Source organism: Vidua macroura, chromosome 6 (assembly GCF_024509145.1).
Source record: "Vidua macroura isolate BioBank_ID:100142 chromosome 6, ASM2450914v1, whole genome shotgun sequence".
Lineage (NCBI taxonomy): Eukaryota > Metazoa > Chordata > Aves > Passeriformes > Viduidae > Vidua > Vidua macroura.
Genome location: NC_071576.1, coordinates 34,317,949 through 34,344,072, shown reverse-complemented (window position 1 = coordinate 34,344,072; position 26,124 = coordinate 34,317,949). Strand labels below are relative to the sequence as shown.

The 26,124-nt window shown below is 43.8% G+C and overlaps 1 protein-coding gene across 11 annotated transcripts in view; it reads right to left on the bottom strand.

Annotated features, from left to right (window-relative positions):
* SMOC1 (SPARC related modular calcium binding 1) overlaps window positions 1-26,124 on the bottom strand; it is a 164,117-nt gene that overhangs the window by 4,730 nt on the left and 133,263 nt on the right. For 9 of the 11 annotated variants that reach the window (XM_053979820.1, XM_053979816.1, XM_053979817.1 and 6 more), the window contains 5 exons: window positions 21,969-22,161; window positions 20,822-20,904; window positions 16,967-17,072; window positions 7,554-7,801; window positions 509-559 (listed from right to left, as the gene is read on the bottom strand). In XM_053979820.1, coding sequence (XP_053835795.1) covers window positions 509-559; window positions 7,554-7,801; window positions 16,967-17,072; window positions 20,822-20,904; window positions 21,969-22,161 — 681 coding nt within the window. Of the gene's footprint in view, window positions 1-508; window positions 560-7,553; window positions 7,802-12,529; window positions 12,565-16,966; window positions 17,073-20,821; window positions 20,905-21,968; window positions 22,162-26,124 lie in introns of those variants that run through there. The other 2 variants (XM_053979824.1, XM_053979827.1) reach the window with 2 other exon arrangements.

Genomic DNA, 26,124 nt, shown 5'->3' with positions numbered 1-26,124 from the left:
TCTTACAATCCAAAATGAGAAATACCCAACAAAACCATGAAGCAGCAAGTCTAAAAATAAAGCAAATTATGTTATTTTTCATGCCTGATGAAAGGGTCCATGTGATTCAATGCCACAAAATACAGGGGAGAGCAGACCTTTACCACAATAGAGAAGAGTCTTCAGGGGAACTTGTCCATGGAGTAATGGAATAAAAACACAACGAATCACCTAAATTATTGCTTGATAGAAGAAGGAAGAGTAGGATAGGAGAGTAGTCATCCCATAGCTACTTTATCCTATTCTAATTCCTTAGCAACATATAGTCAGTTCCAGCAAAACACATGGAGCTGGACTTTGAAATGATGCAATGGAGCTGCATGTTGGTGTATTTATACCTCTTAGGAACAACTTTGGTTTCCAGCTGTTTCTATATTGCTGTTCATGAACATAGGAGAACAGGGGAGAATGAATTCTGCAATACATGCTTACCATAGGAAAAAAGAAAACATTTTGACAAGATACTCACTGAAAGGGTTAAGGCCTTGTCTTTTTCCATTGGGCAAACTGCTCAGGCTACCTGTAAAATCCAAGAACCACATTAAAGGAAGTAAATGCCATGGCATGACAAAGGAGCCTTCCCTTGTCTGCTGCCAGAGAGCAGTTCAAAGCACCCACTCTGAGCATGGTCACAGCAAGTCCTGCCAACAGCATTCACATGCAAGAGTCTAATCAGTGTGGCTGAGATGAGAGATGTTAAATACCTGGTGTTGTAGTAGCTGAGTATCACGAAATCCAGCGTGGGCAAGAAACAACTATTACAAGGTTAAACTGAACAGTGGAAGGAGAAAGAAGAAAGAAAGGATACAAGTAGTATCATGAAGGTTCCCCAAGCAAGCAAAATAATGCCATGTAGAAAGGGGGAAGCCAGAAGACAGTGAAGGTACAGGCAATGCAGACAGCCTAGGTTTATTAAATCCTTCACTTGAATCAAACAAACAAGTGCCTAAAATCAAAGACCTGAACTTATACATGGCAGAAGGGCAGAGCTGTGACTGTGATAACAGGCACATGTACCCTACACCAGATGGAGCTCATGCCAAGGGCCTCTGCACTGGGTACAGACAGCTCAGGGATTACAGGAGCTGTCAAAAGCATGTCACACTTCCTGTGAGCTGCTTCGTCTGATTTCAGAGGAAGGGCTAGCTGAAAATGGGAGCTCCTGCTCCCAGCCAGCAGCAATAAGCATGTTGCCACCCTCCACGCCAGCCTATGACTTTGATTTGTGCATGCACATGACCTGACTGCACAGCTCGCTCTGCACATCAAGTACTCTACTGCACATGCTGCTCTGTGCAGGAACAAGATGGGCAGAAGCTCGGAGGGCAGGGGGGAGGTATAGGAAGCCCCAGGGGCCAGGAGGCTGGGCTGTAAGGTGGGAACAGAGCTGCTGAGAAGAAAAAGCCAGGGGGAGGAAAAGGTGTCAGCAGCCAAGGCTGAAATGGATCACAAAGCACAGCCTGCTGGCTTTAGAGAACATTAATAAGAGAAACTGTGTAAGCAGAGGAAGTTATTCCAAGACCCCAAACACCGGCCCAGTACCAGCCACCTCCCCTGCCAGGATCGGCAGAACCGCGGCTCGCTGATGTCCAGTGTCAAACGTGGCTCTGCTGCTGTGGGCAGAGGCTCCACTGCCAGGGCCAGAGGATCTGTCTGGGCTGACTGGCACTCTCAGCCTGGGCCCTTGATGGGCAGCTGCCAGGGCCCTGGAGGGCACTGCCAGGCTGCACATCACTGCCCTGGCTGGCAGCAGGGGAAGCCAGAGGGCATCCAAAAGAAGCCTCTCACCTTTACCACCCAGTGCAGGTAAACCTGCAGCACAGTGCTATGCATGAGCACAACCCATCTTTGGAAAGAGCTGAGTGAGCACTGCCTGTCTTTGGAAAGAGGTGGGGATCTCCAGGCTGATGTTTACGGAAGGCAGGAGCATCCCTCCGTGCCATGGCTGGTACGCTCAAGCACATGGCCCCGTGCAGCTGTGTGGGAAACTGTGCTGGGGCTCATCCCCTGCTACTCTGGGGGCAGAGAGCACTGCCCTCAGCTGCCTGCCTGCCATACAAACCAGGCCAGTCATGTGTACCTGTTGAAGGCAAAACCCTGCCACAACAACCCTGCACTGCTGACACACAGGAGAGGAAGGAATATGGCAGGCAGTGACCGCGGGTTACTAACATATAGCTGGGAAGCCCTTGGGCATTATGGGGTAACATCCCATCATTCAGCAAGTTTCATAAAGCTGAGTATTTGATCATCCTCACAAGTACACTGTCTTGGATAACAGTTCTAGTCACACTGGATTAGGCCAGCTGTCTTTCAAAAGAAAAAGCCCCAAGGAAACCCCAGCAGCTTTTCATAGGAAATTATTATTCTTCAGACATACTGAGCAAACCTTTCACCTTTTGGGGAGAGAAACAGCCTTATCTTTTGTTCTCAACACAATATTGATGTCCTGATTCATACTATCACTAACTTTTGTCAAGATTAAAGGCAAATTATAGCACCTCTACAAAGCTCCAAAGGGGAGTATCTTAACAAGACAAACAAAACCAAGCACTGAACCAGTGCAGCTCCTTTGATTCTAATCTAATAGCAAATATATGTACTTTGAAATTCCTTTTTTATTCAGTCATTACCTGATTACAGTTTTCTCATGGCCACTCAGATTGTTATTTTCTATCATCATTGGTCCAGAGGCCTTTCCCAGGTGACTGCTCTTTGCTACCTTCTCCCACACAATGGCTTGTACAGTAATGATAGAGAGTAACTCATTCCCAGCCTCCTAAGCATGCAATTACTTCTGAAGATAGCAGTAAGCAAGGTCCAAAACATCACTGAATGAAATCTTCTGTTCAGATTGTCTGTCTACTTTTCCTTCTTTCTGTAACATTTCCTCAGATTCAGTAGAAAGTGACATTCTATTTAATTACACACACATACACTTTTTAATTAAGACATTTCGATCCTGTTTTTGGACTGCACTCTTGGTGGCTTGGTTCCACCTCAGATGTCCTCATGTCCTGTGAAGCACGCCCAACACCTACCATCTGACAAGCTCTTGGATAGCAAAGCAATCACAGGATCTGAGCTGGCAGAAGGGAACTTCCCGTCAGCTGGCAGAGGGACATTTCTTTGCTGCTTATTCCCTTAGCTCCTCTTTGGGCAGGCACAAAATGCTGACTTTGTCTTCTGAACTTGGAAGAATACAGAGGTAAAACTCAACTCCAACATTTTGCAGCCAGCACAACTAGCATAAGCCTCACCTAAATCTACAGCCCTCCTCTCCAACATCACTGGACTCTAATTAATCTTAGGTCCAGTAACTTTCCAGCAAAGCTTTATAATGTGTGTCTATCTCCTCTCAAGGATCCTGACTTTAGACTAATGCAGAGAGATACATTTGTTCTTTGATCACAGATGGTTCCCCCTTAACTCAGGCTGTGCAGACTACGCTGAGGAATGCTAACTTTTAACAGTCTGTAAATCAGTCTGTTTTCCTTCCACAATTCCTCAAACAGACAATCTTAGATCAAGTGATGGCAAAGATGTTTCTGGCATACTCCAAGCTAAAAGCCCTGCCTGCCTGTTCTGCCACAGTTTAAGAAGCCATTTACAGCCTTCTGCAAACACTCAAAGGCTGACTCTTTTATGTGGCCACACCATTCTGAGATCCAAGAATGACATTTTTCCATGTTATAGTCCCTGATAAAAACAAGTCTGGTTTAAAGAGAGGGACAAGAGCTGTACAAAATGGCCACCAGACCTAGCAGATTTGCCAGTAGCTTTTTGGGTCACCATAAGGATGGAAAAGAGGAAGGGTTTCTGACAGACTGGACAGCTAACTTCCTCACTGGAGAACCCCTGGTTGGCAGTACCCACATATTAGGTTACCACAGGCATGAAGAGACTGCTGAGGAAGGAAAGACAGACACAACTATGCATCTTGAACAGATTTAATTCTAACCTGGAAAGAGCTCAGATTCAGGTTTGTCCTTACAAATATCCCAGCTGAATCCCCACATATAAATCTTGTTTGGACTCTCTAGGTCCTGAGAGGCACATAACAGTTGTGTGTTATCTATGCTCTATGCTTCCTTTAAGCAGCTCTATTTCCATGTTTGGATAGAACTGGCCACCAAAAAAAAAAAAAGCAAAACACTGACAAAAATGCAGAACGCTTAATGTCTGTTTTCCTTAGAATCCCAAATACTACAAGTTTTGTATTGTTTTATTTTCAAAACCATTAAAAGTGTTCAATTTGCCTAGCAAGAGGTATACTCACCTGGAATGATGACCCACTTCTGTTTAATCCTTATGCTACCAGACATCCAAACAAGATTTGGAACATCTGAGCTAAGTTCACTTGTAATTAAGTATATCAAGGGCTTGCTTCCATCCAACCCCTCCTCATCCAAGCTAGACCAGAAGAACCTTTCAAACAAAGCTTTTGTTGAAACAGAAACATTTCCATGAAAAGTTTTGTCTTCATCTGACTAGCAGTTTACAACTGACAGTACATCATCAAAAAGGTTTCCAGCTCGCTCTTGGCCTGAAACCACAGTGACCTTTGTAGGCCAGACAGAGAAAGAAACAGACAGCAAAATACAGGGACTGACTACATGCACCTGTGATCAGGATAAAGGAAAGTTAGAGAAGGGGTAAGATCGCAGAATCACGGAATGGATTGGGTTGGAAGGCACCTTTAAGTTCATCTCGTTCCAACCCCCCTGCCATGGGCAAGGACACCTTTCATTAAACCAGGCTACTCAGAGCCCCATCCAACCTGGCCTTGAACACCTCCAGTAATGGGGCATCCACAGCTTCTCTGGGCAACCTGTTCCAGCCCTCACCACCCTCAGAGTAAAGGACTTTATTCTCATACCTAATCTAAACCTACTGTTTCAGTTTGAAGTTATTTCCCCTTGTCCTGTCACTCTGTGCTCTTGTAAAAAGTCCCTCTACCTCTTTCTTATAGGCTCCCTTCAGGTACTGGAAGGCCACAGTTAGGTCACCCCAAGCCTTCTCTTTTCCAGGATGAGCAATCCCAGTTCTCTCAGCCTTTCCTCACAGTAGAGATGCTCTGTCCCTCTAATCATCTTGGTGCCTTCCTCTGGACTCACTCCAACAGGTCCTTGTCCTTCTTCTGCTGGGGACCCCAGAGCTGATGCAGCACTGCAGGTGGGCTCTCACCAGGGCAGAGCAGAGGGGCAGAATCCCCTCCCTGGCCCTGCTGCCCACACTGCTTTGGATCCAGCCCAGGACACGTTTGGCTCTCCAGGCTGGGAGTGCCCATGGCTGGGTCATGTCAGCCTCTCACCCACCAGCACCCCCAAGTCCCTCTGGGCAGGGGTGCTCTGATCTGTTCATCCATAGCCTGTGTTGATATTGGGGATTGCCCTGAACCAGGTGCAGGACCTTGCCCTTGGTCGTCTTAGACCTCATGAGATTCCCATGGGACCACTTCTTGAGCTTGTCCAGGTTCCTCTGGATGGCATCCCATCATTCAGGCATAGCAACTGCACCATTCAGCTTGGTGACATCTGCTAATTTGCTGAGGGTGCACTCAATCCCACTATGTCATTAATGAAGATATTAAGTAACACTGGTCCAGTAGGAACCCCAAGGGACACCACATGTCCCTGATGTCCATCAGGACTCTGAGCTGTTGACCTCCACTCTCTGGATGTGACCATCCAACCAATTCCTTATTCACCTAATAACCCAACCATCTCTCTCCAGTCTAGAGAGGATTTGTGGGGGACCATGTCAAAAACAAAGATACTGACTGTTTCTAAATTTAATAGTTCTTCTGAAGAGGAAGCATAGAAAACATGTCATCTACCACCTCACAACTTCATGACTTCTTAAAAAAGATCCATTACAAACTTGTTTACTGCACCTCTGGAGCAGTCTCACTCAGGTCTTTCTTCAATGTTAGTACCTGCTCTCTGCACTGCCCCCTGCACTGCTTTTTAGTCCTCACCATCCTTTAACTTATCCCTTTATCTTCGATCCTCAAGGCTTATCAGGTCTGTAGTAGGTATGTGGAGCTGTATGACAGAACAAGATCAGAGCCCCTTTTTGACCACAGTCCTGTCCTCATACAACAAAGAAACCATGAAAGGTCAAGGATGTGTTTTCAGGAAACAGCTGGACAATCAGGCACTCACAACAATGTCATGCTGCCTTCTTTCCCCTTCACTTGGGCTCAAAGTTTCACATTTTCTTTTTTTCTCTCCCTTTGATTTTTTCCCCTTCCATAAACTAAATTTTGAACATTCAGTTGGCCAGGGCAGGAGATTCCAGAGAGTCTTATTCCAGGCCAAATAGCAATAAAATTCATTTGGCATATTCATCTTATTGGGAAGGTAATAAAATTAAGGATTGCTATTTTGGTATGTCATTCCTCAGTAAGGTACTGATGACTAAAAAAACACCTCCATAGGGCTAGGGAAGCTGAATGCTTCTCACAGCTGACAAGTAATGCTATATGCTTATTATGGTAACTAAGATGTTTGCAAAGCACCTAGAAAATGCAACTTCCCAACACCCAAATGTACCGACTCCCTTCCCACTCATGCTAAGCCCGAGAAAAGGACTAAGGAAAGATTAAGATGGGAGAAAAAAAAAGCTATCCACCCTTCCCAACTACCATGACACTTATAACAACAGCTGCAAAGCCAAAACACCTGCACAGGAAATTAGTCCCCTGGAATCTCCCTGTTTGCCTTCTCCTGCCAAGCAAGTCTGCCCACAGTCAAGAATGACTGATAATTATTGAATTTGGGTTGAACTGTTTCAATTCCTAAAATTTCCAAAAATATCAGTTTGGTTCAGGTCCCAACAGATGATGAGGTGAAGATGAAAAAAGGAAGAAAAGGCAGGAGGGTGGGTTGATTGCTCAGACACTAAATAAAAAGGAAAATAGGTTATTCACATGCCTTATTTCTCTACCATCCTCAAAGTACAATTTAAGTTTGAAAAAGGGCAACAGTACAGCCCTGTGCTTGCTTTCTGAGTTGTTCTCTTTGCATCATCTACTCTTCTGCATGCTGAATTTAGCAATGAAAATAAATATTATTTCTGTTAGTAAACAGGGTCTCCAGAGAAGGACCGGGTCTGTGCTGGCTCATACATCATCCAACCTGCATGGCTGAGACAACAGAATCTTGTTAGCAGGGTATTACTCAGAAGGGACCTGATCTTAACTACAGTTTCCAAGGACGTCAACAGTACAAGCAGAGTTGTGGCCAAGAACTCTTATCTGTTGTCCTGTTTCTCTATAGTGCTTAGCACAGAGGTCTGGGATAAGGCATAGAAGATGGAGCCATAAGACAAGTAACAAACTACATTTGCATGGCAGTATATTAATCCCACTCATCTGCTCATACAAACTGTGGCACTTTTGAAACAGCTGGGAGAAAATGGATTTCTGAATTTGCTGTAAGTCAGTTTTTATTTGTCATGTTTGTCTGTCAGTTTTTACTGTCATGCAATGAGGAAGAAAAGACACTCACCTCCTTCCTTGCTGACTCCCAAACACCCTTTCAGCTCCTGGAGTGAGATTGACTTGTCCTTGTTGAGGTCACAGTAGTCAGTGAAACGCCGGGCACATTTCTTGGGCTTGGCTTTCTTCTTCACATAACGTTTGAAAGGCTTTAGCTCCCGCTTGTTGATGTCATTGCTGCTGTTGTTGTCCAGCTGGCTGAAATACCAGTGTACCACTCGCTCCTCTAGTGTGTGGCTGGGGTCTGGCTCAGAGAACCTGGAACAGAGGAAGCACAGGCCCCCGACAAAGGGGTGCTCTCACCAACACTGTCAAGCACATGCTGAGGAGCAAGAGCTGCTTATCGAATCAGGCAAGTGCTATGCCATGTTCAAAGTAAGCAAAAAACACAGGTCTTCCAATCTCCTCCTTTTAGCTGTGCTCTTTTGAGACATGAGTTCATCTCTTTTCAGATGAACTTTTTCTAAAAATGTCCTTTAGCATGAACAAGTGAATTGCCAAGAGAATCCTGGAGTCTGATACGATCAGTAGCTGTGGTTCTCCTCACACCAGTTGCTGAAACTCAGCCTAATCCCAGAACGATCCTCATTAGAGGGCAAGAGACAATCTCCTTGGTCCTTTTGGCCCTTGGGCTCCCATTCAAATTACCAGCAAGACAGCCATGAGTGTCAGCTGCCATGCTAGTTTCTGTGACAGTAACATCTAGACTTCAGAAAGGGAACAAATTAATTTAATGCAAGACACATTCATTATTTGAAAATATCCTTGGCAAGATACAATATTCTTCTCCCTGTATCTGTTTATATAATCTGAACTCCTCTGCTGTATTTTCTGCATTTTTCATGCTTTTCACATACCTGATTTACACACAAGGGTTCCACAGAAGATAAAAACCACAAATCCATTAAAAGCAGTACTACAGACCTGGCAACTTCAGTTTGTTTCATTTCCTAATTATTGTGGTATTACAAGTTTGATGCTATTTGACTCACATTTTCCTTCTGTAGACAACAACAAAATCAGTGAGGAAAAGGAGAAAAAAAAGGAAAAGCAACAGCTATAGACACACAAATACACAACACTGCCTTTCAACATCATGCCATCACTGAACAGGTACTGTTATGTCATACCATTTAAGCAGTGTCTGGTGCTCTGCAGCAGTAGTGGGAATGGGGGTTATTCCTCAGGGATACTGAGAACCAGGGAAGAAGCTCTTTCTAAGCTAGTATGTCTTTTCTCCATATGATGAGCATGCCAACAGAGAAAGCTGAAAAGATGCTGAAATGAGGCTGAGGCCTGAACCCTTTTTTCCTTCCAAGAATAAAGCATTTTAGTGCATGGAAATTAGTGAATAGGTAGTCAGACATGCTACACTGGCACTGATTGCTCTGACTTATTCCAGGAGACATATCCAGCTTCTGCATAAATTCCTTCCCCAGGAAGGAGAGACGAACAGTTGCCTGCTGCAGGCAGCCAGATTCTGGTGTGAGTTTGGGGCATTCTAGCTGATGGAGAAATATGAACCCAAGTACCCTATAAAATGCTCTCCAAGACTGCTGTTGACCTTGTTTCAGAAATTAGTAGAATCTATACTTATATGGTCACTGAATTTTTTGTTGTTGTTGTTGTTGTTGTTGTTGTTGTTGGGAACTAGGAGAGAGAAAATTCTTTTGACTCTCTGGTGTGACAAGTTTTGCCTTTAAAATGCAGCTACAGAGCCTGAAAAATACCCCCTCACACATGCTACTCCTGTGGTAAATTAAATAATTTGTGAAGGGGAATCTGCAGCATGCAGAAAGCGGGAACTGGAGTTTAGATGGAGACCTGAGATCCTCATTAACTTTTCTGATGGCTTTTACAAATGAGGATAGAAATTAGAAAGGTAGCCCCTATCCAGAGACACATGAATCCTTATAACAAGTAAACACACATGGTACAGAGAGGCAGATAAACTGTATAACATTTTTCCCAGTGTTTTTACTTGAAACTATTTCCTTCATTTAATTCTTAACTGAGAGACAGGCTGGCATTCAGTCACTGCATTCTGGTCAATGTACAATGGGATAAACACTATGAAGGAGGAAGAAGGGGTTTGGAATAAGTCTAGCTTAGTTTGGGGAACCAAAACACTAGGCAAGCACCAGGAATCACCTATAGACAAGCAAAAATTGCGAAATTCCTCCCCGGAAGTTAAGGGAGTGTCCTGATTTTCTAAACTGTATGCAATGACCAGGATGACAGGAGAGAACAGAAACACATCCTGTGTCTTGTTTTTATGACATTTATTAACATAGCTATTGGTCTCTCTCCCTTTTGGAAAGAAGCTGGCTATCATTTGAAGACTAGCATGTTTCCAACAGCCTCAGAGGAGTTCTGTATTGCCAGGGGCAATACTCTGCCTTTGCTGAGATAGAAGAATAAAAGCTGAGCTTTTGCATGTGAGATTCCCTTGTTCATACCTTGGCTTGCCCTTGTTTACTGAAGGCCCACAACTGGAAAGGCAGAAATAGAGAAAATAGCAGAGCATCTTTGAACCAACAGCAGAAAGACAACAGACAAGAGCTTTTCAGTACCTACTGAAGAGGCACTCAGAAGAGGGATTTTAAAGTGCCTCTTTTCCAGGGGCACACCAAGGAGGAGCTTTTATGAGTTATCAAGAAAGGCAACATGGCTCTCTTCAGCACTTCCACAAAGAAAATGAGGGACATTCACAGGCTAATACAAATACATTGACTCATGAGGTGACAATAAATCAATCTTTGCCATTGCAAACATGCTGAGAGCTCATGCTGAAAACTGCAGCAGGCTTATAGAGCTAAAAGGAATTTGTTTAATGGCTATGACTTTAGGAAAAAGGAAGACACAGCCATTTCTGAGTTTTTACCACTTTCTGTTGGCTGGCTTAGCAGGACTCCAGTTCCTGAGATGGTTGGTTGCCTGCCATGTCTGGTTATCATCCAGAATCCCAGCACAGGAAGTATCCCCATCATCTCAGGGTGGCCATATGTCCCTGGCTCATGAAATTCCATGATACACTACAGAAGGATGAAGATACAGTACTGTACTTTAACTATCTTGACTTTGACCACTGCCTGTGAAAGGCACTTAGGCACCACCCATGAAACATGAATTAATGCAACTACACAGCACTGCTAGGCCACCTAGCTTTGCTGGTGTGCCATGACACCAGCCATGCCTGCTGGGTCAGCTCAGACAAGTCTGGGGCTCTAATTGCCCTGTGAGCACAGACTTGGCAGTATTCCAGGGGACTGTCCCTCCACTTCTTCCCCACACTATTTCAAGAGAAATAAATCAGCCCTCAGATATAAACCTCATTTATTGGGCCACCTCTCATTCAGACCATAAAGGAATCAGAAAAACCAAGACAGAACAAAGCTGTCCTGTACATTCTCAATTTCCAAAATCTCTTGCTCTAACACCAATCACACTAAAACCCACTGAATTCCAGTACCTCACTTCGGTGCTCTAGCAGCTTTGTAAGACACAGTAAGAACTACCAAAATGAAGATAGCCTTCTCATGCTGACTGCATTGCAGCTGTACTTACTTTTCTGCCTAATTGCTCCTCTTTAGCACTCTGTGGCAAAACAGTCAGTCCTAAAGAATGAGCACTAATGAAGAAAGGAGGTCTGTGTAAACTGATTTTCCAAATGTAACCTGTTGTTGCTGGACTGCTTTTGTACAAAAGCCAGCAAGTTTAGCTCAATTATGCAGCATAAGCCCACCAATATTCCAATAATGAAGAAAAGCAGGTCTGTCATTAACAGCCTAAGACAGCAAATCAGCTCTCAGCTTTCTTAAAAGTTTGTTGGCATCAAGTATACAGTCTTCTCCAAGAAGGCTCTTGCTTCTCCTTCTGTATAATGTTCTAAGAGCTCCCTTATAGCAGAACATTTATTTCTTAGTTGGCTTATGCTTGGAGATGTGTGTGTTAAGGTACAGCAACTTCTAACAATGCTATCTTCCAGATGAGGCACACTTCCACAGAATACCTTCACACCATCTGGTGTCACTGAAGAACACAAAGAGGCTGTGCAAAACCATGGACATACACTTTTGTAAGCTGCACTGAATGCTGGATCAGAGAATGACTGCCAAAATATCAAATAGGCAGCTTGAATATGCATTGATATGCACTGTGCATGCAATCTGTAATGCTTTTCAGCCTTTGAAACCCCTTGTGAGAAAGGAGCAGTGAGCTCAGTGTGAAGGAGCAGGGAAGAAGGGGAGGAATATAGGCTAAAGTTTACAAGAGCAGCAAATGTGAGACATGACTCCCCTAAAGAGCCATGTACAGTGTGCAATCGCATTATGCTCCATAGAACTGTGCAGTCAAAGTGTTGTATGTGCCACAACATTTTACTAAATAAATTGAAGTCCATTCCTACCAAAGCTGGTCCTTTGCTCCCTGAACACTTTCAGACCCACTGCACAGGCTGCAATCTCTGAAGTACTCATCAGGTACCTGTTTGAAGATTTAGAAAATCTATTCTTTTGTACTACAAACTTTATGTAGCAACATTAGCAATTGAGGCAGAAGGACATAAGGCTAGTAAGATCAGCCCATCATCTAGCTGGACTGCAGAGCCTATAAACCAGAGGGACCTGTTCCAGGATGAAAGAACACTGATGGACAAGAAGCTGGTAGCAAATGCTACAGAGTAAGAAAATGAATTAGTCCAGCTTTCATTCCCAACGCACACACAAGGTATGTTTTTGGTCAGGATCTCTAAGGGAGTTAGAGCTGTAAGTTTGTATGACTTGTAAATATTTTACAAGGATATATGTACCTTGCTTGGTGCTGTTGCTGAATGAAGAATGGATGGAGAGTGACTGACCCCTCCAGTCAACGCCCATGACAACATTGATGATGACCACCAAAGTGCCAGCACTAAGCAGTGGAAAGCAATGAGTTTAACAAATGAGGTAAAATTCAAAATTTTTCTTGCTCTGTTTCCACTTCTTACTTCCATTTTGTTCTTCTTTGCAGTTGCCTAAAGTCTGAAACAGTGGAACATGGTTTGAATCAGAGAGGATTACTATAACGGAGTTGCAAAAGGATCCTGTATTTGTTTTATTATTCCTCCTTTCCTGTAGCCAAGGAATCAAGAAGCCAACAAAAAACTAAGTTGTGTTCAGACTAAACAAAAGGGTACTACACAGTCCAAATTAATTATGGGAAATGCAAAATTCCTCCACAATTAAAACTTACCTCCCCTATTACAGGCCAGTTTCTTTCTCTCTTCAAGCTAAGTTGTATACAAAACATTACTCTGAACACAATTTTTCTAAAGATTGTAGGATAAATAATTTAGAAGGTTAAAAAAATCACCTCCCTTCACTCCTCATTGACTGTTCAAAGACCCTCCTCTTACATGAACTCTCCTGTATCTTTAATTAGGCTAGAATTTCCATAAGAGGACAAAGAGAAGTTGGTATCCAACTTCAACTGCAATGCAATAGGAGCTGAGCATCAACTTCCCTGAATTGTTTAAAAGTGTCAATCTTTATTAAAACGTGGATTGGCTTCAGAACACCCTGGAGATGTGCTGAGCTCTGCTTGCCTGCTTCAAACTGCTCAACTAGAGCATGAAATGGAACCTCAGGGCCATTTTCTGGAGTACTTTTTGGGACTATTACACGGGGAATACGTGGCAACTTTAAATTAAGGGACTGATAGCTGCTTTGTTACATGATAAGGGTAGCTGTTGTAAGCTGCCCATTTACCTCAAATTCCACAGGGCAGTAATATTTTTGCTGATAATGTAGCAAGCTATAATGCACACATTTTGGCAACTTAAACTCATTTCTGAATTGGCAGGGACCAAAGAGAATTTCTCAGATAACAGAAACCCAGGCTGGGATTCCCTACGATCTAGTTTAGTTTAGGCCCTGTGTATCAGAATTAGAGAAGAGACTAAAATGTACTAAAGCTAAGTGTAATATTTTAAGTGCTACTCCTATTATATAGTACTCACTTGTGAATAATTTCAAGAATGATTTTTTTTTTTCAGTAAGGATACCAAGTACTGGCTAATAAACCAAATCCCTACAAGTGTTCCCTTAATTACTTTGAAAACATACAGTAACAAGATGTGTCTTGGAGTTATAACATAAACTTAAAATTAAGAATGAATTTTACCAGAGATTTTCTGTTTCAAAACTATAAATGAAGTCTATTTGGCTATTATGCTGTAATATAAACCAGGGCCATGAGGAAGGGAAGTTCTCATCTCATTTACACTATTTACATTATTGTAAAGCAAGAGTAACTCAATTAAAGTCAATAGCTTTGAACTTCCTTAAACAAGACAAGACCTATAAAGGATTACAAGGTTGTTTTAAGCATGCCCAGTTTAAAAAAAAAAGAGTCTTATCAGGTTTTGCTTACATGGCCTGCCAAGAATCCAAGTTACTGCCTCACACTGCTGCTACTACATTGTTTTGGGGGGCAATTTAACACAGCTCTATGTAGTATTTCCAATCTCTAATTTCTCCCCATACTTCTCCCTCATCACCCCCCACCAAAAAAAAAAAAAAAAAAAAAAAAAAAAAAAAAAAAAAAAAAAGCTAATATGGATATTAATTGCAAAGACACTCAGCGAACACAGAGGTTTTCACTCACATATCCAGATTCAGACTGAAGGCAGCAGGGTAATCTAATCTGATTTCCTGTATATCATACAGAATATGAATCAAATTATTCTTGGGACCATAACTCAGGTTTGACTAAAGCAAGTCCTTCTGAAACATATTAGGCCTAAGATGAAAGCCTTAGAGAGGTGGAATCATGTCCCTCATGACTTCACTCTGGCTTAGAACTGCCCTCACTTTAAAGAAATTTTGATCACAAGTTTGTTTATATTCAGTTAATCATGTTGTTCCCTGCTAGACTTAAAGAGTCTGCAGAGCCTTTGTCCCTATAGAGATACTCAGATTTTACAAGATCAACTTCCAACCTTTTTTTTTTTTCCTTTCAATACCCTAAGGAAGTCTGAGCTCCTTAAGACTCACTGTTAAGCTTTTTTAGTCCTGGACACTTTGGAAAGGCTCTCCTCTTCCTTTGGTCCTTTATTTTAATATTGATACATATGCCTGTATGTACTGCCTGAGCACATGCTGGCTCATGTTCAGCTGCTGTAGACCGGCTCTCTCAGGTCCTTTTCAGCCAGGCAGCTTCCCAGTCATTCATGCCCCAGCCTGTAGCACTGCCTGGGGCTGTTGTGACCCAAGTGCAGGATCTGGCACTTGCCTTTGCTGAACCTCATACAATGGCCTTGGCCCATTCATCCAGCCTGTCCACATCCCTCTTGCCCTTCCACAGGTCAACACTCCCACACAACATGGTGGGATAAGGGGGCACTCAATATCCTTGTCCAGGTTGTTGAAGATGATGTTAAACAGGGCTGGTTCCAGTACTGAGCCCTGGGGAACACTACCTGTGACTAGTCACCAGCCACTCTCTGGGTCCAGCCATTTTTTGCCCAGCAAAGAATACACCTGTTCACACCATCAGAAGCCAATTCCTGAAGAGAGAACTCAGGATATTCCTCACCTTGGGACTCTTGGAAAGCAGGACTCACTGCACAGAGACAGCTTCCCAACTTCACAAACCCATATGAAATATGTACTGATAAAAATTTTACATATATATCAAAAATTCCCTGAAATGACTTTTTAAAAAAAAATACAAATGGTCCAATGGTCCCATCATGGCCTGTTGGGTTGGAAGAGCTTGACAAATGTTCTTTGCGGTACATGCTTAGTCTAGCTGAGGCACATGGAAAATTAAAACAGAGCAGTTATCTGAATTTAATCATGGCAGGCAGAGTATTTGGGTGGTAGCAGTCTTTTGCCTTACCAAGGACAGCCTGCTAAAAGATTTAATTTTCCCCTCGCAACTGGGCTGCTGACATTAGAGTGGAAAATAAATCAATGTGATGACTGTGTGAAGAGCTGGGCAGTGAAAAATTCCACCAGAAAGGCCTCTATTGAAAGCTGAGAAATACACAAAGCTTGGGGAACATTAGGAAGCAAGCCTGCTGGTTTATAGAAGCGCAGTGGGGGCATACATCTCTGGTCTCTACAACATTGGTTTATATTAAGCTTTATTTTAAGAGTGATGATTACATTGGCTGTGTTTCAGTCCCAGTGCCAAAGATGCCAAATAAATATCAAATACTCTCCAGGGCTTCCCACCACCCCTACCCACTGCATTTGAACCATGCAAATTAGACAGAATTGACAATGGAATGCTTAAGTCTGGGAGAGAACTATGTATTTCGCATCCCTGGGGCATTTTTCATCCTGTTTATATGAATACAGACATGCTAGGCATACAGCACTAATTCAATGGGCTACAGAACATTCAGCATGCAGGCACACATACAAGTCACTGGCCTAATTTGTAAGGTCTAAATGTGAAGTTAAAACCATATGAATTCACTAGTAGTCCATACTGAAGCCAAGGGACAGAGCCACACCACCGAGGACCCTGAACAGCCTTGAGCAGTTAAAAGATGGCACTGATTCCTCCTCCATTACAAAAGAGGAAAGCACGGGATCAACATTACTGTCAACACATTGGAGGAATACCCATAGAAGTAACTATGCCCATAGAGGCACTTCCATCTCCAGACCCCTGGCACATCAGTCATTGTGCCATCCCTGCAAACTGCCCCAGCACTGACTCCTTTTATAGTCAGGCAAATCCAGAACCACAGAAGCCCTGCCTAGCTGAGGCAGTCTGGCACTTTTTAAATCCATCACGGTTCGTTCGCAATGGCCTGTCCCGAGGCAGCACTGCAGGGATCTGCAGTTATCAAGCAGGAGGGGGAGACACAGCCTCAAGTTTCCTCCAGTTCCCCAGGAACACAGACTTCTGCCCACCTCTTGCAACAGGCCTGACCTGTTGCTCCTTCCAAAAGGGGTGGACACACAGCTGGTCAGAGGGAAGGGCCATGAAAAACAGCTCCTCATCAGCAGGCTAGCTGCAGCCTTACAGCAAAGCCACAGCGCTGGTGCTGCCAAGAATTTGGTTCACATTCTTCACTCCCTGTGGTAGCCACTAGGCCACACGGTCTCCTTCAATCCATTTGCATTTTATTAGGTCTTTTCATGCACCAAGGGACAAAAGAACAAGCCACTTCCTCCCACTGTGCTCTCATTTCACACTTCAAATGGGCTATACTAACCTTTATGGTGGAGCAGCTGCCAGGGAGGAGGGGCAGGAGGAGGCAAGCAGCGCTGGGATGACAGGACAAAGCAGCCTCAAATCCTCCCCCAGCAACCCAGAGGAACCCAAACCAGTCAGAGCAACACCTTTCCCACCTGCCCCCACTTCAGGGACACCCAGAGCTCTGCAGCCACCTGGGTGGCATTCAGCCATGCTTTTTGGACTCACCTCCCACCCCCAGTAGGTGCTGCTGAGTTAATAGCCTGTACCATGTCCGTAGTCAGAGCATCAAGTAAACTGGTAATAAATTCAACTTTCTTCCCTTCTGGGCAGCCTGCAGAAAGAAAATAGAAGGTTTAATGCAAGAACACACAGGCTTAGTCTCCTACCCTAGTTCAGCAAGGATCAGTCAGAACTTCCTTTGTTTTTAAGACAGCAACAACCATCAACACAATCCCTAAGGAAAGGCAAAAGAATCTCTCAGTGGGATTTTCTGCGTGGCAATTTGTCCTGCAGCTTTTGTCCAGGCACATGCAGGGTCATCAACAATATCTGGCAGGAAGACTGTGTGGTTAGCTTTATGGTCTCACCCAGTTCTCTACCAGCAAAACCACAGGGATGCGCTGGAAGTGTCTGGCAGACGGGAGTTCCCATGGTGACACTTGCAGAGAAGTTTACAAAAACAATTCATTACCTCCTGGATCATCTTCTGAGGCAAATGTGGCTGTTCTGAGGCCCTAATTGACAGATTAAAGTATCCCAGAGCACAAGGCAAGGTCTGCTGCTTGCACTCTCCTCTTCAGGCACAGAAAGCATTGCCTGCCAGCGCCTACCACAATAACTCATTCTTCACATGATCGCTCTACATAGGAAATATGTCAAACTGAGTTGGTATGTGGTAGTCACCTCCAGTCACTGCTGGCTTAAGCAGGACAAAGTGGGTTGAAGATGAGCTTGGTAACCATTTCCATTACTTAGTGCTGAGGCTGTCTAGTTCCCCACCATCATAACCACAGACTGACAGAGCCTTCTATCCTAAACAGTGCCAGCCTGTTACAATGAAACTCTCCATCTCCTCACCTTTAGAAGGCAATCTATGCTGTTTCCTTGCTGCTTAAAGTAAGCTTCATTTACTACCCCATGAACACTGTGACAACTGTTCTAGCCTGGAGCAAGCTAAGGAACAAGGAACCAAGAACAGGCGTGCTTAACTTCAACGTATTATCGTCAAAACTGTTGTCCAAAATCCATCACCTGCCATCCAATTGTCTTCTCTTGATGTGACAGAGAAGCCATCACCGCGTCCCTCACCTCTTTCCCCAAACCACCATGCACTACCAATTATTCAGCTGATTAGGGCAGATGTCAGCAAACAGCCTCCCACAGCAACACAGAACAATGTCAACACTTTCTGCTTTTCTTGAACAAGCAAAGAAGAACATATACCACAAACAGAGCACCGGAAACTTACTGTAATCCCTTGACAGCTGAAAGCAGCTTGCAAACTGATCTGACAAAAGTCCCTCCTTTGCAGTATTACAGGCTCTGTCCTCTGCAATAGCTAACCAACAGTCCCTAGCCTGTCTCCGTATTATGTACACTGCACACATGCACACCCCTCAGCAGTCATTTGGCATATGGTCCAGAAAATGTCAGCATTGTAATGAGTAAGCTGCTATTGCAGCCAGAGTAGACCACTCACTTAAAGGAGCTTTTTGTTGAAGCAATGAAAAGGCTGAAAAACTATTTGCTAGAAGTCATCTCCCTGGGCTCCCAGCATCTCACCATCTGCAGGAATTAGCAGTTTGCCATTTGCTATGTATAAGCAACATTTTCCTTCCTTCTTTCTTTTTTACTTTTGGCCACAGTCATGACAGGTTGTGAAGAGAGTATGTGTAGGTGTGCAAGGATCTGAACTTATGTTTTTCCCACCGGGGCCTCTGCAGGGTCTCTTCATACAGGCCAAGAAGCGCATTGCCTGCAGCACTGAGAGTCTAAAGAATGGGCAAACCTCTACAAGAGGAATAGAGTAAGGGGTCCCCCTGAGAGAACTGAGTGCAAATGATGCAATCAGTCTCAAATTAAAGCAGGAATTTTTCTTGACATTCAGTTCTGCTAAGAAATGAGAGCAGGAAAAAAAAAAAATAAACATTCTCTCTCACCCCCTGCAGTTCTGGCTCATCAGTAAATTTTTGCATACAAGAGCAGCTAATCAAACAAACCTCAAGATTGCATAAGATGTTCATGCAGCACAGCATTTCTCAGGCAGACAAACCAGTATCAGATCCTGTCTCCCCATCTCTCCATAGACAGGGGTATTTTCAGTGATAGGAATCACAGAATCAGAATGTGGCTAGGGTTAAAAGCGACCTTAAAGATCTTCTAGTTTCAACCCTCCTGCTAGGGGTACGGATACCATTCACTAGATCAGGTTGCTCAGGATCCCATCCAACCTGGCCTTGAGCACTTCTAGGGATGGGGCATTCAAAACTTCTCTGGACAACAATCATACCAACCAGGGCAGCCAAACAGAGCTTGAAGTTTACACAGGCACAGAAAACCGGCTTGAACTGAGAGGACAGCTCTCCTGGAGTTTGATACTGAGACCAGACTGCTAAGCTACAGAGCATCCTGTGTCCTCTTCTGCATGAAGCAGTTCCTGTCCCCTTGTCTAACTTCAGTGGAGAAGGGAAAGGAGAAGAGAAACAAAACCAGTCTGTCTTCTTGAGATCAGAAATAGTCTCAAAGAAAAAGCCAAAGTGCAAAGTATTTTTGCAGAGGATTTCTGAAGAGGCAGAGAAGAAGTGCAAGGATAGGTGGTAAATCAATGGGAGTGAGGGATGGGGAATCAAGGAAGTAAGGTTATTCTATTTTAGTGTGATTTCCTAAGGAAATGAGCCTTAATGTAATCCATTCATCTGGCTTCCCTCTCCCTATCCACAACATAATATTTGAACCAACTGGTTGATTTCCTTTGAATGTGAAAGGGAGGCAATAGGAAATTTTTACATGACTCATGAGAATGAGGAGCTGCATAGAAGAGAGCCTCTTCTGAGGCTCTGCTGAGGGCAGAGTTTCTAAGCAGAAAGGTGTGGGTTCTGAATTCAGGAGCCAGCAGGACAACAATTAGGAGACACACAAGGCAGATCTGGAACAAATCTCATTTCCTTTGCTAACCTACTCAGGAACAACTCACTTTATGCTACCCATAGAATGTTAAGCTGATCCAGAATCAGCTATTTCTGCAGAATTAGTGGTGTCCACCACCTCCTCATGGTGCAGGGGGACCCACTGTAGCTTGTGTTTTCAAGCAGTCCCCACCCAGTAGAGCAATGGTTGACCTGTTAGTGAAAGCCCCTCACTCTGCTCCTTAGAAGGGAGCCAGAAGAAAAAAACAGAGCACAGGCAGGTGGGATAGCATTTTTAAGAGCTGCAACAACACCAATGCCCAGCACGTGTTCCTAGCAGAGAAAAGGTAGGCAAACAGCAAATTATGCTTGTCACTCTATTAAGAGGGAAAAACAGAACATAAAACAAGGAGCAGTGGGAAATAAAACATATCCCAGGCAGAAAATGAGGAATAAAGTCCAGCTAAATGAGGACTCATTAAGTAAGGGACCTTAGTACACCGTGAGGGTTGTCCTGCCTGGTCCATGCAGTCAGTGTAAGGGAGCAAATCAGTCCACTGACAACTGGCAGTTGCGTCCTCTTTTTTGACTCAGGGAGCATCAAGCTGCTGAAAAGCCCCACTAAACAGAAAGGTTCTTGCCCTGGTCAGGCTTTAAGGAACATTCAATGTTGAGCCCATTCTTCCCCCAGGCATCCTGGTTTCTCTCCAGAAAACTCTAATCCCAGAAATGTTTTCAAAGGGCAGAGACAATAAACACACCCAGGATACACCCAGCCTTTTCCAGTTCACTGCTGAAACTGGAGGTGATCTTAAAAAAACCCACAGAATAAACCCCATGGTAAAGCATGCACTGTGAGGAAAATCCCCTATCTCCTCAACAATATTCTTGGCCTCTTAAGAGTCCCAAGGTGAGACAAGGTAAGAAGGCAGAGACAGGATCTTGTTCCTCTAACCTGGAAGTTCTCTGTCCTTGAAGGGATCATCAATCTCTGTGCTCTTCGATCTGGCATCGCTTTCACAAACTGGGGTCTCATACCTGAAAAAGGAGAACAGCAGAAGCTAAACTACAACTAAACTATAACATAGCTTTAGTGTCATCACATAGTCACTAATCACAGACTATTCTGAGCTGGAAGGGACCAGCAAGGATCATCGAGTCCAACTCTTAAGTGAGTGGCCCATATAGGGATCAAATCCACAACCAGGCCATTATTAGCACTGTGCTTTGACCAGCTGAGCTAATGTCAGGGTCAATGGCTTGTGCCTTGTCTGCTTACTGCAGGGGAAACCAATAAACCTCCAGAAGAAATACCACTCTCAAGCATCTGACTGTTTATGGACAGTCAGCAACAGCAGCAGAAGTGGAAAGAGAAGGAAGAACATATTTTGAAGTCCAGTACCAGGTATCAACTGAAACCCACAAACAGCACAGGGCCCTCTTCCAATTCTTGTGGGCATAGGCTGAAATTTTTTTTCAAAGCTGTCCATGCTTTGCAGTATCACTGTTATCTAGCCAAGTTTAAGTCCCAGCTCTTACTGGCCTGTTTTTGCAACTTACCAAACCCACAATTTGTTTCCAAACTCCAAGTGAGAAAAGATTCCTCAGGTAGTTTCAAGATAGAGAGTGACTGAAAAAAAAAAAATCTATCTCTGGTTTAAAATCTACCCATGCATAACAAGCAGTCTTCTAATTCCCTACTGGTCAGGATTCAAGTGGCTGCAACATGTAAGTATAAAGCAGATGATAATGCAACAAAGACTCTTGTCTTTTCACTGCTGATGCCCATAATCTATACTCTTAAGCAAAGCCCCCATTCCTTCTACCTCACAAAAGCAGCCAGAAGAAGAAAAGGCTGCTTTGCATGAATACTTAACACAGAGAAAAGTATGGACAGTAGTTAATGTCCACCAACTCCTATAGAGAGGGAGCTGCACAGTAACAATCAACAGGGAACATCACATACAGCATTACTTGCTCTAGGGAAAGCAATGTAGAGCTGACTGCTCTAAAGTGATGAACTGGTTTCATATTGCAGTAGTATTTTTTATATCTCATCTTCTCCAGCCAGGCACCTTCCCAGGCCTGCCTATAGCTCTCACCGTGTGGAAGTACCAGGCAGGGGACGTCCCGTGTCCACCAGGACACACCAGCAGTACCCAGTTGACTGGTGGCATTGCACTGGTTTGTAAAGTCCTCCAGGAGCGCACTCGGGGATGACGATACCTTCCCGGGGGTTCTGCCTGGCCTCCTCCAAGGCGCTCTGCCTCTCCTGGTCACAGGAGTGAACTTTTTCTGGAAGACAGAAGGGAGGTTGGAGGGGGTGGAAAAATAAACAAATCAAGATCATTTTCCTCAGGTCAGTGGGATATGGGTATCCTTCACATCAGGAACCCTTTGTGTCTGTTTCCTTCTCATCAAACATCAGTATGTCTACAACCTCAGGGACTGAGGGACTTCAGGGTTGAGAACTTTCTCCTACATTTAGCTGTGACACAACAAGAATGTGGACTAAAGACACTGACTGCTGGGTGCTCAGGATGCCAGAAACAGCAGAAAAAAACTCCTCTTGATCACTTGGGTTTTGGAAATGAACCATCAGGTTAAAATAATTCACTATTAATGCAGCCATGAGGTAACCATTTCCCAGATTGTTTTTGCAAGCTGAGAGATCTTAAACTGTGACTTGTATTTTCCAGTTAAACAAAGGACACAAACACCCTGCCCTGCCCCTCCATCTCTTCCTTCAGATTGCAAAGCACTCCTCCCTCTCAATACCACCTCTCCAACAGGATCCCAAGAGGAGCAGGTTATGTTTTAACACAGCTTTATCCAGTGCAGACAGCATCTGCACACACCTCAGCAAGGAACAGAATGGGATATCCCACTCAACCCTCACTGCCATCACCTCTCCAGCACTCTCCACTGTTGTCCTCACCTGGAAAACAAAGGGCATCCAACACTGCTTTCTACTGAGCTGCAGGTAAGGCCTGTCCCTTAAGAACCTATTACACAGGAAAGGCCATTTCCAAAGGTATTGTCAAAGAGAACAGTAGTAGCATACACCAAAGAACAGGAAGAAGCCCAGAAGTGGCTTCTGCAGCCAGCCTAGCACACAGAGCCCGCAAAGGAGTGTAGGGTGCATGGACAGTGCCAGGCTGCAGCCTCTCACATGGACCAGCCATCTAAGGGGGAAGAGAAGCACAGAGTACCTGCACAATGATAAGACTTATTTGGCTCAACAGCAAGAAATTCTCAGTTATAACTCCTCAGGTATTCTGGCCTTTAGACAAGCAGAAAAATATTTCAATTTTGTAAGCTACTGAAAGTATCACAGTGAGGAAAAGAAAGCAGTCAAGACAGCTGAAAACACATCTAAGTCTAGGGTAACAAAAGACAACAATCTAACTCCTAACTTTTATCCTTAGGAGAGTGATAAAAAACAGAAGCATGAAAACCAGCTGTTCTCTTCTTCCCTAGCCTTCCTCTCCCCCTCAGTTTACTGTGGTTTTAATTTTATTTTTATAAATAGGCCACAAGACCTGTAATTCCTTGCCACGGCCAAGAGTCACCTCAAGCCTTCAATACATAAAATGCTTTCACTGACCGGCAACGACACCATAGGTTCACTCCAAATCTGTAGATGTTTGCATCATCAGCCAGCAGACACGGCACAACCTCAGCATCCTGCTCCCGTGACTGGCTCAGCACACAACTAACACGTGCTCAAGTTCCATGTATTTGCCTGCCTGTTGGTACACCATTAGTTATACCTTGTATTTTGGTGATAAATTATGCTGTAGAGAGAGTAAGTTTTGTTCCATATTTGGGGAATAGAAGGGGTGCCAATTTACAACTTGGTAACAGCAGATACAACAAGAAACTCCAGCAGCTCTGCACAGCATCACCTGATGTTGTGGTTTGACATGGAAGTGAATTTTTTTTCACAAGTTAGGTCAAACCAATCAGTGGTCAGGTTTGGATATTGGCACCACTGAAAGTATAGACACGCCTCTGAGAACACAGGGGGTTAAAAGCAAGAACTCCCAGGGGAACTGTCTCTTTGGTTCCGGTCGTCAGAGAGTGCAGACTCTCCCCTGCCCAGCCACAGGCTGGGTGGGGGAGGGGAAGCCATGCGGCCTTGTCCAGGTAGGCCGAGGGGCTGAAGGTCTGGAACCGAGCCAGCTCCTGTGGATGGAAGGGTGGAGAGAAGTGGAGATGCCTTTGTTCCCCCCACAGAGGGAAAGTGACAGAGAGCCTGGCGGCACCTGGAAATTTGCCAGCAGAGGAGAAAGAAGAAGGGGGGATGATGCCCAGTGTGGGAGTCAAGAGTGCTGGGCAGAGATTTCAGCTGTCCAGGGAGTCTGGGAAATGAAGGCTTTGTAAAATATTACTCCTCCTCGATTTGTAGTGGAAGAGAGACAGTCCGGGACCTGAGATGTTAGAAGAAGAAATTTTTAAGTGGGAGGAGATAATAGAGTAGCTTTTGGCTAGACTTTTTTTGTTAGTCATAGACTGAACCAAATTCTCCTGCAATAGAGACTGCATTTTAAGGGGATGCAGTGGTGACCCAAGGAGACCTGCTTCGGCAACCACCAGCACAGGAATGGCAAGAACAGAAGAAAGCTGAGGAAAGAATAGTGATGCCCTCTGTCTTCAAGAAGAAGATGATCTCTATTCCTGGACCCTTAGCCCCAAGAGAAAATAGGGGGGACTGTAGTCCCAAGATGAGAAGCTGAACTGTTATCTCTTTTAGTCCATGGCAAAGCATCCTTAAAAGAGCCCTATGAGCAGTCTGTCCATGCACAGTAGTGAGAGCACTGTGACATAGAAAGGGGAGTGTCACACTGGCAGATTTTCTCCGAGCAGTTGCCACGTGTGACATGGAAACACAGGAAGTGGCAACTGTGTTTCCTGGGGGGGGGTCTATAGTGCAAGAGAAACTTCTCTCTCCCTTAATAGACTGAATATTGATTATCTGAAGAGTAGTAATTTGATCAAGAATCCCCGATAATGTTTCATAATAGTTGTTTTAGAAATTGGGAGGAGGAGGGGTGTTTTAGAGGGTCTTCATCCTAGGTTTAGTGTGTGCGTCTTCTATAGTAGTAGTGGTTTAATAAAGTTTTTTTTTCCTTTGTTATTAAGCTTAGGCCTGCTCTGCTCTGTTCCTAATAACATCTCACAGCATTTATTTGAAAAAGTATATTTTCATAGGGGCGCTGGCATTGCACCAGTGTCAAACCATGACACCTGAGTACAGCATGCCTGGGTACCAGAAGCATTTTTACTGGTTTCTAGTTGAACTGTAGTAGCTGAAAGAGTCTCAGAGACCCCAAAAAGTCTCACTCTTCTCAGCATTTCAGATCACTGTCAAGGCCAGGAATGTGAAGGGCACCTGAACTTTGCCACATACAAATCCATACAACAGAAACACAGAATAAAGTGTTGGTAAGTCTGACTCAAGCAGAGAGAAACTTGACCAGGAAGGAGCAGGAGGGGATAAAGTCAACAAAAACTGAAAGGGAACTCAAGCCTTAGCTGATATTTAAGCTGACTTCACTTTGCTGACAGATTTCACATCTGAGGAAAAAGAAAAAGAAAAAGAAAAAGAGAAAAAGAGATTAAAAAAAAAGAAAAAAATAAAAAGAAGATTGTTCTCAAGGTGTACGTGGACAGAGAAGTCACTGAGCCAGAGGCTTGCCAGCTCCCTAACAAACCACTGACATCAAAGGGCCCCACTTACCCACAGTCTGCTGACAGCAATTCACCTCTTGGCCATCAGGTGAGGCAAATCACTCAGGCAGCTTGGGGGAAGCAAAAAAGCAGGGGCAAAATTCTCTATCATCATTATATTACAAGCAAAAGGAAGAAAAACTTCCGCTAAAGAGAACTACATTCCAGGAATTTTTCTATCTAAATCCCAAAAGCTTCCTGAGTGCACAAAGTAAACCAAGATTTCTCAAATCCTTTGAGTCTTGCAAAACTCTCAGTAAAATTACTCTGAAAAAAATAAAGTAGGTGCTAGAACAAAAAAAAAATATTTCTTTGTTTTAACTTTTATTGAAATCAAGAGGAAAAAAATTATTTAATTAGTATGTTATTTTACATATATTTGCAGTTAGGTATGCAAATTACACAGAATAAATATACATATTTACACATTTGTGCTATGGCATAAAAAAATGGAAAAAATTCTCTGCACATATTAACAGAAATTTGTGGGAATTGAACACATTTACTACCAGAATACCAAACTAA